Source organism: Pituophis catenifer, unplaced genomic scaffold (assembly GCF_029215685.1).
Source record: "Pituophis catenifer annectens isolate HBS135680 unplaced genomic scaffold, rPitCat1.0.hap2 SCAF_2, whole genome shotgun sequence".
NCBI lineage: Eukaryota > Metazoa > Chordata > Lepidosauria > Squamata > Colubridae > Pituophis > Pituophis catenifer.
Genome location: NW_027256882.1, coordinates 234826636 through 234838405, shown reverse-complemented (window position 1 = coordinate 234838405; position 11770 = coordinate 234826636). Strand labels below are relative to the sequence as shown.

At 37.7% G+C, this 11770-nt stretch overlaps 1 protein-coding gene across 1 annotated transcript; it reads left to right on the top strand.

Annotated features, from left to right (window-relative positions):
* The first annotated feature begins 4307 nt into the window (after window positions 1-4307).
* PRXL2C (peroxiredoxin like 2C) lies at window positions 4308-10877 on the top strand. Its single transcript, XM_070935652.1, has 6 exons — window positions 4308-4556; window positions 5319-5387; window positions 7197-7250; window positions 7675-7780; window positions 8744-8875; window positions 10550-10877. Exons 1-6 carry the CDS (start codon window positions 4332-4334, stop codon window positions 10675-10677), a joined length of 714 nt encoding a protein of 237 aa, XP_070791753.1. The 5' UTR covers window positions 4308-4331; the 3' UTR covers window positions 10678-10877.
* The last annotated feature ends 893 nt before the right edge of the window (window positions 10878-11770 follow it).

Genomic DNA, 11770 nt, shown 5'->3' with positions numbered 1-11770 from the left:
GGAGGTGATTTCAGATCAGACAATGAAAAGTGTTATTATCAACTCACTTGATCCATCATGGGACAATTATATGTCACATTTAGACACAATCAATCTAGGATACTTATCCATAGAAAGTCTATCCAATAAATTAATAGCAGAAGACAATTCAAGAAGGAATCGTTCTAACAATCACATAGAACACAAAACATATAGGAAAGTAGCTTTCCAAGAAAAATATAATGAAACATTTAAATGTCATAACTGTGGATCCAGGGAACACAATAGAAGGGATTGCCCCAAAATTTCAAAAGAAAGACATAGGTCAGAATATAGAAACAAATACAATTATAGACAGTCTTCCATGGATAGACATAGATACAGAAGCCCACCAAAGTACAAAGACAATAGAGGGGGCAGAGATAATTCAAAGGATAGAAAATCTGGTTCATTGAATGGATTAAATAAACAAGACAACACTAACACACAGCAGAATGAAAATAGTAATTGGCTTATTGATTCTGGAGCAACTAATCACACCACTAATAACAAAGATATATTGTCTTCATTTATAGAAGATAAATTTGTAATAAAGGTAGCTAACCAAGAAAAGGTTCAAGTATTAGGCAGAGGGAATGTAATACTGCCAGGTCTAGGAAAAATAGAGGGGGTATTGCTAATACCTGAAATACCTCATAACATACTAAGTGCCATAAAACTAAGTAGAGATTCTGATATTAACATAGTTTTTTCTAAAGGAAAGGCGACTTTAGAGAAAAATAAAATAGATATAGGCACTGTAATGATTAAAGGAGGCCTACCTTATCTGATAACAAAGGAAAAATGGTTACACAACATTGATTCAAATATGGAAGATTGTATTGAAGTAGATGATGGAAACATTAGCAACAGTGACAATGATGAATGTAAAATATCTCATGATCACAAAGATGTACACAATGAAAAAAAACCAAAAATAGGTAAGCCAATTCATGATGAGTGTGCTCACATCTTACATAGGAAGTTAGGACATGCCAGTTTTCCTGTAGTACAAAAAATGACTGAACACGCAGAAGGTGTCAAAATAAAAAATTGTGAAAACTATTTGGAATGCTCAGTATGTAAATCTACAAAACTAAAAACTAGCCCTAGACCAAGAAAATCCACCAGATCAACCAACCAAATTTTTGATTTAGTACACATGGACTTAGTTGGTCCACTAACTCCATCAATCACTTATAGAAAACGTTACTTCTTAACCATAGTAGACGATTATAGCCGTTATGGATTTGTCTATACATTAAAACACAAAGACGAAACCTTCCAAAAATTTAAAGAATTTTATAAACGCATAGAAACACAACACAATATCAGAATAAAACAAATTATGACAGATAGGGGATGTGAATTCATGTCTAAAGAATTCTCCCAATGGTTAAAGGACAGAGGAATGTTACATTACACGTCTAGTCCATTTTCTGCGTTCCAGAACGGGATTGCAGAGAGGAAGAACTCAACATTACAAACCATGATTAGATGCACATTGGAAGATGCTGGCTTAAGCAAACAATTCTGGTCAGAAGCCTTACATTATTCCAATTACACACAGAATAGAACCTGGTCCAGCATTGTAAATAAAACACCATATGAAGTAATGTATAATAGAAAACCAAAATTGGCACACATGCACATATTTGGGGTCACTGCAGACGTACACATACCTAAGCAACTGAGAAGAAAGGGAGAAAACGTGTCCAGAAGACTCAGATTTATGGGATATGAGACAGGTACTAAAGGGTACAGATTCATTGATAGTAATAACAAATTTATAGTCTCCAGAACAGCTGTATTCCATGAACAGGCCAACTGGTCTAAAATACATCTTAATGAAATATTTCCAAGTGACAACAAAGATACAAAATCTCAAGAGAAAGGGACCATAGAAAAGCAAAACATCAACAAATATAAAAACAAAACCAAAACATGGACAAATAGCCAACACAAAATAAAGACAGACACACTAACTAAAAAGGAAGCAAGATATTTGCATGATAACAATAGTAAACCTGAAAAAACAATTAGAAACACCAGAAATCAGATGCCAAATAAATATAAAGACTATATAATGCATATGGATGATGAGTCAAAGACACCTAATACATATGAGGAAGTGTTAAAACTCCCTCGTGAAGAAAAAGAAAAATGGGAATTAGCAATGAAAAAAGAAATGGAAAGCTTACAAGGACTAAATGTATTTACACCTGCAATTGCACCAAAGGATAAAACAATTATTGGTACCAGGTGGATATATAAAATTAAGAACTTAGAGGGAGGCAATACCCTATACAAAGCTAGACTAGTTGCACAAGGTTATGCACAGAAATATCCGGAGGATTACACTGACACGTATTCCCCCACAGTAAGAACCGAGAGTGTCAAAACAGCTCTAGTGGTAGCATCAGCACTTAATCTCGATGTATTCCAATATGACATACAGACAGCGTACCTACACGCAAAACTAGATAAGGAAATATATGTAAGAGCACCCCACAGTCAATACACAAACAGAAATGAGACTTGGTTGTTAAACAAGAGTTTATACGGGTTAAAACAATCTGGTAAACGATGGTATGATTGCTTAGTAAAAGTACTTAAAACCATGGACTTCAATGCCACCACTGCTGATAACTGTTTTTTCGTTAAAAAGGGTGATGATTACATGGAATTTGTATTGATCTATGTGGATGACATTTTATACATAGGAAAACATAAAGAGAGAAGAGAAACCTTTGTAACTAAGCTAAATGAACATTTCTCATTGAAATCTTTAGGCAAAGTAAACAAATATCTTGGTGTTCAAATTAATAAAACAAAAAGAGGATTCAAACTTACTCAGAGAGATAAGATCATAGAGCTTTTAAATAAATGCAATCTAAGTAATGCCAAACCTTGTGATACTCCTATGCAAACTGACTTTCTAAGAAATACTGATGAATCATCCCCTGAATTCAAAGATAACACATTTTATAGATCAGTCATAGGTTCACTTCTTTATATATCTAATTGGACAAGACCAGATATCGCTTTACCCCTCAATTTATTATCCAGACATGTCAGCAAGCCAACAATGTACCACTGGGAAGCTGTTAAAAGAATATTAAGATATCTGAAAAGTACACTAGACTTTTGTTTAATGTTGGAACCTAACGATAATAAAGAACCAAAGCTTACATGTTATGCAAATGCAGACTGGGCTGGAGACACATCATGTAGAAAAAGTACATCTGGTTATATATTCCTCTTAAATGACTGTCCAGTTTACTGGTACACTGGTAAACAAGAATTAGTGGCCACTTCAACGACAGAAGCAGAATATGTTTGTTTATCTAAAGCTGCAAATAACCTTGTATGGTTTAATGATTTGATTTCAGATGTTTGGAAAAAACCTGCTTTACCTTTTATTATGTGTGAAGATAATAAAGCAGCTATTGAAATATCCAGATCTGACGCCATTGGACAAAGGTCCAGACACATAGATATAAAATTTAAACATGTGAGACAATTATCTCAGGATGGATTTATTAAAGCTGTGCATTGTGAAACTTCAGAACAATTAGCTGACATATTGACAAAGCCTTTACCTGCCAAGCAGCATAAATACTTAACTTCTAAATTGTATGTTTTGTACTGTCCTGAATCTGAATGTAATTGGTGTTGTATAACGAATCGGCATTTAGAGGGGGATTTGTCAGATGTAAATGCCTTATTCTATAATGTGTAAATAATATATAAACGGGGTATCAGGGGTTAACTTATTCTTCACTTCTTAATGTATTCATGATTCACCACTCCCACATCTAGCTCCACCCATTGCATATATAAGGAGCTGTTTGCCCCCATTTACTTGCTTCTACCTATGAATATTCAGTGAATATAGAATGCCTATTGTAAATAAAAGGAGATATATTTAAACCTTTAACTCTTACTAAATTTATTGAGTCTGATCCTGAAAAATATTGCAACAAACACGAAAGATTTTAAAGTTCCAATCTTGAGAAGTTTAAGACTTGTGAACTTCAACTCCCAGGATTCCCATGGCTGGCTAGGGAATTCTGGGAGTTGAAGTCCAGAAATCTTAAAAGTTACCAAGGCTGGATACCCCTGCTCTAAACAATAAAGCATCGCTGCTCGAAAGACCACCAGTATAGTCAGGCCCGATCTGACTTCTCCGACTGCTTTTCCGGCATCCAGGAAACTTCCAAATAACCCTCCTTTAAGCGCTTGTGCGGCTTCCACTGGAGGAGGAGCTCATCCCTCAACGGGAAAGAAAACCCCACCCTGGGAATCCGCACATGCCTCTTGGCTCCGTTAGCCGGGATCGGTTTGGGTTGGGGCGTTGCAGCATGGCAGATCCGGTCACGGAGCAAATCGGCGCTCGAACTGATTGGCAGCGCGCCCGGGAAGACCCCGCGGAATTGTCATTCGCAGCTCAGCGCTTGGTAGAGGACGCGGTGGGGAACAGGATCCCCTTCGGGACTCTTTACAAGGAACAGAAGACGATCGTGATCTTTTTGCGGGTGAGAGAGACCCCCCCCTTCTCCCTCCCCCCCTCCCCCGGCCAGCTGGGGATTGACATCTCAGTTGCAGCCTCCGAGTTGATTGAAGGGTTCCTGGCTAAGCTATAGCCTTATAGCTGTAGCTTTATGTAAACAGGTTTGTAAACAGGCTTTGGATTTCTATTATTAAAGTTTATGATTGACAACCCCGAGAGATCCGCCGGACAAGTACTGCAAATGGTAACCATAAAATGATGGTATTCTGCGTAGCTGTTTGGAGATTGAGCTGGGCTAAGCATTGGGGGGGGAGGGGTATTTCGCCCAGGGCGAGGGGCTTCCCGCAGCCGCCACCGATTTCTTTTTTAGGGATCGCGGCCTACTTCCGAATAAGCATGTGCAGGCTAGGATCATGGGTATCCGCCAAACGCGTGAGCCAATGCTAAGTAACTTAATATAAAAAATTAAACTTAATTCGGGAATGGTTCACACAAAAATGGAAGCAAAGCAATCACACCAAGGCTGTGCCTGTTGTGTGAACCGGCCACTGTAGCTTGTGGTTTAGGATGTTCTGTAAACACCCCTCTTCATAATTTAGACAGGAAAAAAGTTGGTAAACTAGATCAGTGCTGTGCCTGAAGGTTGTAGAACATTTATTTATTGCTTTCTGGTAACCTGATTTTTATGAATTCAACACACAGGAACAAATAAAACAGATTTCAATAAACAAAAGGTTATCTTGCAAATGTATGATTTGACACCCATTGTTTTTTCCCCCCACCCCAGCATTTTTTGTGCTATGTCTGTAAAGAATATGTGGAGGATCTGGGCAAAATTCCCAAGAAATTTTTGCAAGTAAGTGCAAGCAAAAGTTATATATGTTCTGGTTACTAACAAAGAAGTTTGCAGTCTCCCTAAAATTGCATAGTGTGAAGTTGTTTTCATATATGTGTTGTGTGTGTTTTAGAAAAAGAATGATTAGCTGGGGTTGTTTATTGATATGACTCCTAAGATAATGCATCTATATTTTAATCTTAGAATTGCGTGTTCAAGATCATTAGCCTTTGAAATACTGTGTCATTTTAAGATGTTGCTTAATACAGTACACTATAGAAGTAAATATTGTCAGATTATAGAGATCTGAAGAAAATCCATTGATGTGTGTTTTAGCTAATCATCCACTATGGAAATTTCATCTGCCCTCAGCTAATCTCTCCTTAAAGAATCATAATTGCCTATCTGAAGATTGTAGACCTTTGAGGTCACTAAACCCCAATAGATTTTGAAATATATAGAGCCCTTTGAAGATTGTATAGACTTTGAAATCAGGTATATGAAAGATACTTACAGTTACACTGGTCAGTTCATAGCACACTTAATTGTTAAGAGCCTAAATGATTTGGAAACCACTAGAGGGTTTAAAGACTGGATTTTCCCATAGGTAACTCAGATCTTTTTGAAAATTGCCCTGCCTTTGTGGTTAAATAAATGATGGGATAAGGGCATTTCAGTTTTGCCAGTTGGTTTTGAGATATTTTTCAAATTAGGTAAATTAGTTAAATTCCAGGCCTTTTAGATATTCTAACATGCTACATATTTGGAAACATTGCTTAGCCATTCCTATTATTTACAGTGATGATTTTAAATTCCTTGATAAGCCTCTAAGAATTCCTTTGAACAAAGAAAGCTGAGCTCCCCTCAGTATCTTAGACAGTCCTAGTTCTAATTTAATGCTTGTTGCATCAGGTTGCTTTTCAACAAGGAGTTAGGGCAGAAGTGGCAAAATGAACCCTGCAGAGGGCCTTATCCACTTTCTAAAGAGCTCTGTAATAAAAGTTGTTAATACTATCTCAAGTGTTTACAGCCTCTGGCATCAGCAAACAATGACTCATGGTGATGTTGATTTAATTATCACTAAATGGCTAACATTCAAATAACCATTCTAAAGTATTAATAGTGTAATCAGTAATATTATACCATTAACTCAGATAGGCTGCCTTAAATACTTTTAGATCACTATCTCCACTAATGGAAATTTATTGTAAATTCCTAGATGACCATTAATATTAGGGTGATAGGCTGGTCTCAACCCCATCCTGACACAGGTTATTGGGTTAACTTGAGTCTGGGTTTGCACAATTCATTGAATTATCAAATAACCACAGGAGATAAATTCATATACTCTGCTATGCCAAAACAAATATTCTACCCAAATTTAACTTAATATATTATGCAATGCAAACACTAGGTCTTTAATTACATGATACCTCAGCTGCTTGGAGTCCAGGTTTCTTGTATTGCTGTATAAAACAGAATGGTCCATACTGAGAAAGTAACTTGATCTGCTCTGTTATCAGGGTATAAATGTCGAGACCCATTGCTTTTGGTTAAAAGTTGCTTCCGATGCTTTTCTCAGTGGGAAAAGGGCTGCTGCATATGTACAGGAGCTCATTTCCTGTAGCTAAGCGATACAGTTGTTCCACTCGGTTATTTAAAAAGAGAGGTCATGCCATTTTATGAAGTTGTTTTAAAGAAGGCCAAGCCTTTGCTAAAACAAAAATTGTTCAAAGATTTACACGAATCTCATCTTTAGTTTGGCACAGAGATTGGGTTGTTAAGTATCGGCAAATTTAAAATCAATATTTATTTATTTTTTTGCTTTAGGATGCAAAAGTTAGACTTGTGGTTATTGGGCAATCAGCACATCATCACATTCGGGTAAGTGTAATTGAAAATCCAGTTTATTCTGTTAAGGTGGTTGTAAATGCAGCTCTTTTGTTTCAGGGTTTGCACCTCTAAGCTTGTCCATCCATAAACACAATCACACATATATACTATATATACATGTGTGCATATCCCGATATAAGTAAGACTGCTTAAATAAGATGGGATAAACTAAATCTGCTTTGAAGGCGTCTTTCCAAGTTCCTGGAAATTATCCCCATTCATTTTAGGAGGAGGTACTTTCATCATGTTTGCTTAGAGCTGCCAAAGCTCAGATTAAATATGTTTAATTGGAAGAAAATTCCGCTCAGTGGAATGGGACTTAATTAAAAGCAAGACTGACAGGATTGCACCATTTGCTTTCAAAAATAGAACTGCATTGTGTATTACATTGATACCTAACATATATTGTTTGCAGCCATTTTGTAATCTGACAGGTTACCCTCATGAAATATATGTAGATCCACAAAGAGAAATTTATAAAATTCTTGGCATGAAAAGAGGGGAATCCTCCGGCTCAGCAGGTGGGTTGTGCTACTGACTTACAGTATCAGAAACTACTAATATATCTTTATCTAATGATATGTAAACTGAAACTGAACTTTCATTGTACAAAGTACTGTACTTTGTTACATATATACAAAATCAGGAATACCATTCCCATCACATTTGATTATAGAATTGGGGAGGCCATTTTGGCCATTGTATAACCTCCTGCTCAGTGCAGGAATCCAAATGAAAGCATTTCTGTCAGGTGATTGTCTAGTCTGTCCTATAGCAACGTTAGCTGGGGAATTCTGGAAGTTGAAGTCCACCCACTTTAAAGCTGCCAAGGTTGAGAAACACTGATCTATAACAGCCATCAATTGAAGAAAAGTTCATCACATACCTTAGGAGTTTGTTACTTTGCCAAGCTGCATCTGATTTTGATTCAAACCTGAATGTATTCTCCAACCATGGAATATCCTAGACCAGGCCTGTAGGCCAGATGCGTCTCATGCAAGCCACACCCGCCCTGGCTCTGCAAAGGCAAAAACCATCGCGATACATCACAATACATCATATGACGCGATCGAGTTTGACACCCATGTATGTCCTAGACAGTGCAAAATCATGCAGAAATATTTCTCATGTAAGATGTGTTAGAATCCAAGGTACTTTGATCTAAAATAGGGGTCCTCAATCCCTGGGCCGTGGCATGCCAGAAACCAGGCCAGGCAAACAAGTGAAGCCCAATCCGCAGGATGCAGGCAGCACACAAAACTATACCCCCTCCAGTCTGCATCTCTTCACGGAACTGATCCCTGGTGCCTAAAAAGTTGGAGGCCGCTCATCTAAAGCACATTTCTTTCCTTTGAATTTAGTTCTGATCTTCCTGGAATTGGTAGTAACTGCCCAGAGGACTATAGCCTAATGTATTCATAATGACAACAGAGCTAATGTATGCTTTTTGCCAAATAAACTTCCTCTTCTGCTATCGTTTTCAGTGCACAGCCCTCATGTTAAATCCAGTTTGCTATCAGGAAGCATTAAAAGCATGTGGAGGGCAATGACGAGCCCTGCATTCGATTTTCAGGGTGATCCAGCTCAGCAGGGAGGCACTTTCATTTTAGGACCAGGTAAAGTAACTATAAATTTAGAGCTTTTTGTTGGCTAGGCCAGTGGTCCCCAACCCCCGGTCCGCGGACCGGTGCCGGGCCGTGGAGTACCTGGCACCGGGCCGCGCAGCGGCCGGGGGACATGAACGCTGCAGCGCAAAGGCTCCTGGGCCGTGCGCAATGGGCTGTGCGCAAAAGCTCCTGGGCTGTGCCCCCACCTCTGCGCGCGCTCAGCGGGCCGTGGCGATAAAAAGGTTGGGGACCACTGGGCTAGGCAATCTATTTTATAGTCATAAAAGCATAAGCCTCTTGAGTTTAAATCCTGATAAAAAGTTGATCATGCCACGTATAAGATCTGTCATGTCTGAAGAATCGGGACCACATATTAAGTTCCAGTTAAGATTTATTACTCAAATCTATACACAAGAATTTAGTTAACTAATCTTCAGCACTAAATTGGTGCTAGTTAACAGAATTTAAGGGGAGGCTGGACTTTTATCACTTGTGGGAACGTAACAACTCCAGAGTGGACTTGGCTTACTTGTGAGAACGTAAGGACTCTTCAGTCCACCCCCAGATTCTTACCCTAATGAGTTATTACAGAAGAAGCTGGTTATATTGGCACAAACACATTTGTAATGAAGGGAGGTTTGTGGTGGTGGTAGGCCTCTGCCTAACAAATTGCTTTCTCCTGGGTTTGCATGGCAAATGGACACAGTCCTCTTCCTGACTTGACTGATGAAGTTTCATCTATCAGAATTTTCTATTTTCATTCTTGGTCAATGCCCAAACAGATGACAACATAAATGATCTTGCTGATCTTAAAAATTTAAACAGACTATGATCTAGTTAGTACTTGGATAGGAGACTACTAGGAACCTCTTGGCCTGTAGGCTAAAAAGGGAAATTGGAAAGAAAAAAAAAAAAAATCCAGACGAAGGCAGTGGCAAATCAGCGCTCTCTCTCTCTTTTTCTCTGTGTGTATATATGTGTGTCTGTGCACACACACAAGAGAATTGCATATCACCAGTTATTGGATGACAAGCTCTATTTGACAGTTTTACTTTTTTAAAAAAAAAAAAAGTTTATCACAACCAATTCAATGATCTTTATACTGATGTAGCAACACCTCCTTTTTATTCTTATTCCCAAGCTTAATAGGATTTCTTGATGGAAAGGGTATTTTGTCCAGATGCAGTGCTCAGGGAAAATATGCAGGTAGTCCTCAACGTACAAATAGTCCAAAATTTCCATTGATAAGCAAGGCAGTTGTTAAGTGAGTCAGATCCCATTTTGCGACTTTTTTGGCACACTGGTTAAGCAAATCACAGCAGTTGTTAAAAGCACCGTGCGGTTGTTAACTGAATGTGGCTTCCCCCATTTTTTTGCTTCTTGGAAACCAGCTGGAAAGGTTACAAATGTGGAATACAGGACCCCAGGACAGTGCAACTCTCATAAGTACATGTGAATTGCCAAGTGCCCAAATTTTTATCACATGGCCATGGGGATGCTGCAATGGTTGTAAGCGTGAAAACTGATCGTGTGACTTTTTTTAGTGCCATTGTAACTTTGAACATTATGTTTGCAAATTGAGGACTATCTGTAGTAAATATTGGCTAGATGGCATGCTGCTGCTGCTGTACGTGTTTTGTGGAGATGAGAGTGTTAATATTATTTGTTTCCCATTTGTTCCAGGTGATGAGATTCACTTTGTGCACCTTGACCAAAACAGGTTGGACCATATCCCCATTAATAATGTTTTGCAGCTTGCTGGAGTTGAAACAGTAGATTTTACCTACAGATCTCAGATTATTGATATATGAATTTTAGAAGAAAAATACATCTGCCAAGACAAGTGATATATATATATCAGCAGACTATTGTGGCAATTCACATTTAATGAGGTTACTGTGAAATTAATAAAACAGAAATAGCTCCAGAATAGATTTTTACACCCAAAAAAATTAGCCTTTAAACTTAATATTGTGCTCAAGACACAATAACAAGAAAAAAAATCATTACACCTGCTGAACAAAAGTAATGATTTTATGGAGTCTGTGAGTTTATTTCAATCATACTATTCCACTTAAAATTTAACTGTTTTGTGTTAATGATTGAAACATATGGATAACAATTAATGTCCTTTTGCCTCTTCAGTGTTTAATTAAATCAAGACCTCAGATCAAAACAAAAATGCAAACTTTAATTGTCTATAATTGCTTCCTTGGAAGCCAAATTGGCGTGAATATTGTTCTGAAGTCTGTAAACTAGAAGATGAGAAAAAAGTGTTTAGAGAATTAATTTCATGGTAGACTACTGACTGGGTAACCTTTATTTTTAGTCTTGATGCCCCACTAATCTTGAATTAAAAGTTATCTGCAATTTTTTTCTGCAGTATTTTGTTAAGGTGCATGCAACAGAACAATCAGTGTTACACCCAACTAATGGTTTCAGATTATAGTTTTCACACTTTTGCTCACTTTGATCCCAAGAGTTCAGAAAAGGAAAGATCAATTATATAATGCAGAGGTGGTAAAATTATAATCATGCAAGTGTTGTTAACATACAGTTAACCAGAAGTCCTCAGCAACAATACAGGTAGTCCTTGATTTGCAACCATTTGTTTAGTGACCATTCAAAATTACAAATGCATTGAAAAAAGTGACTTATGACCAGTTTTCACATTTACAACCATTGCAGCATTAGTTTATTGTCATTGCACCTCATACAGTGAAATTAAATGCCATCCCCATGATCACATGATCAAAATTTGGGCACTTGGCAACTGGCATGTATTTATGATAGTTGCATTGTCTCCAGGTCATGTGATAACCATTTGTAACTTTCCCAGCTAGCTTCCAACAAGCAAAGTCAATGGAGAAAGCCAGATTCACTTAATAACCGTCTGATTCACTT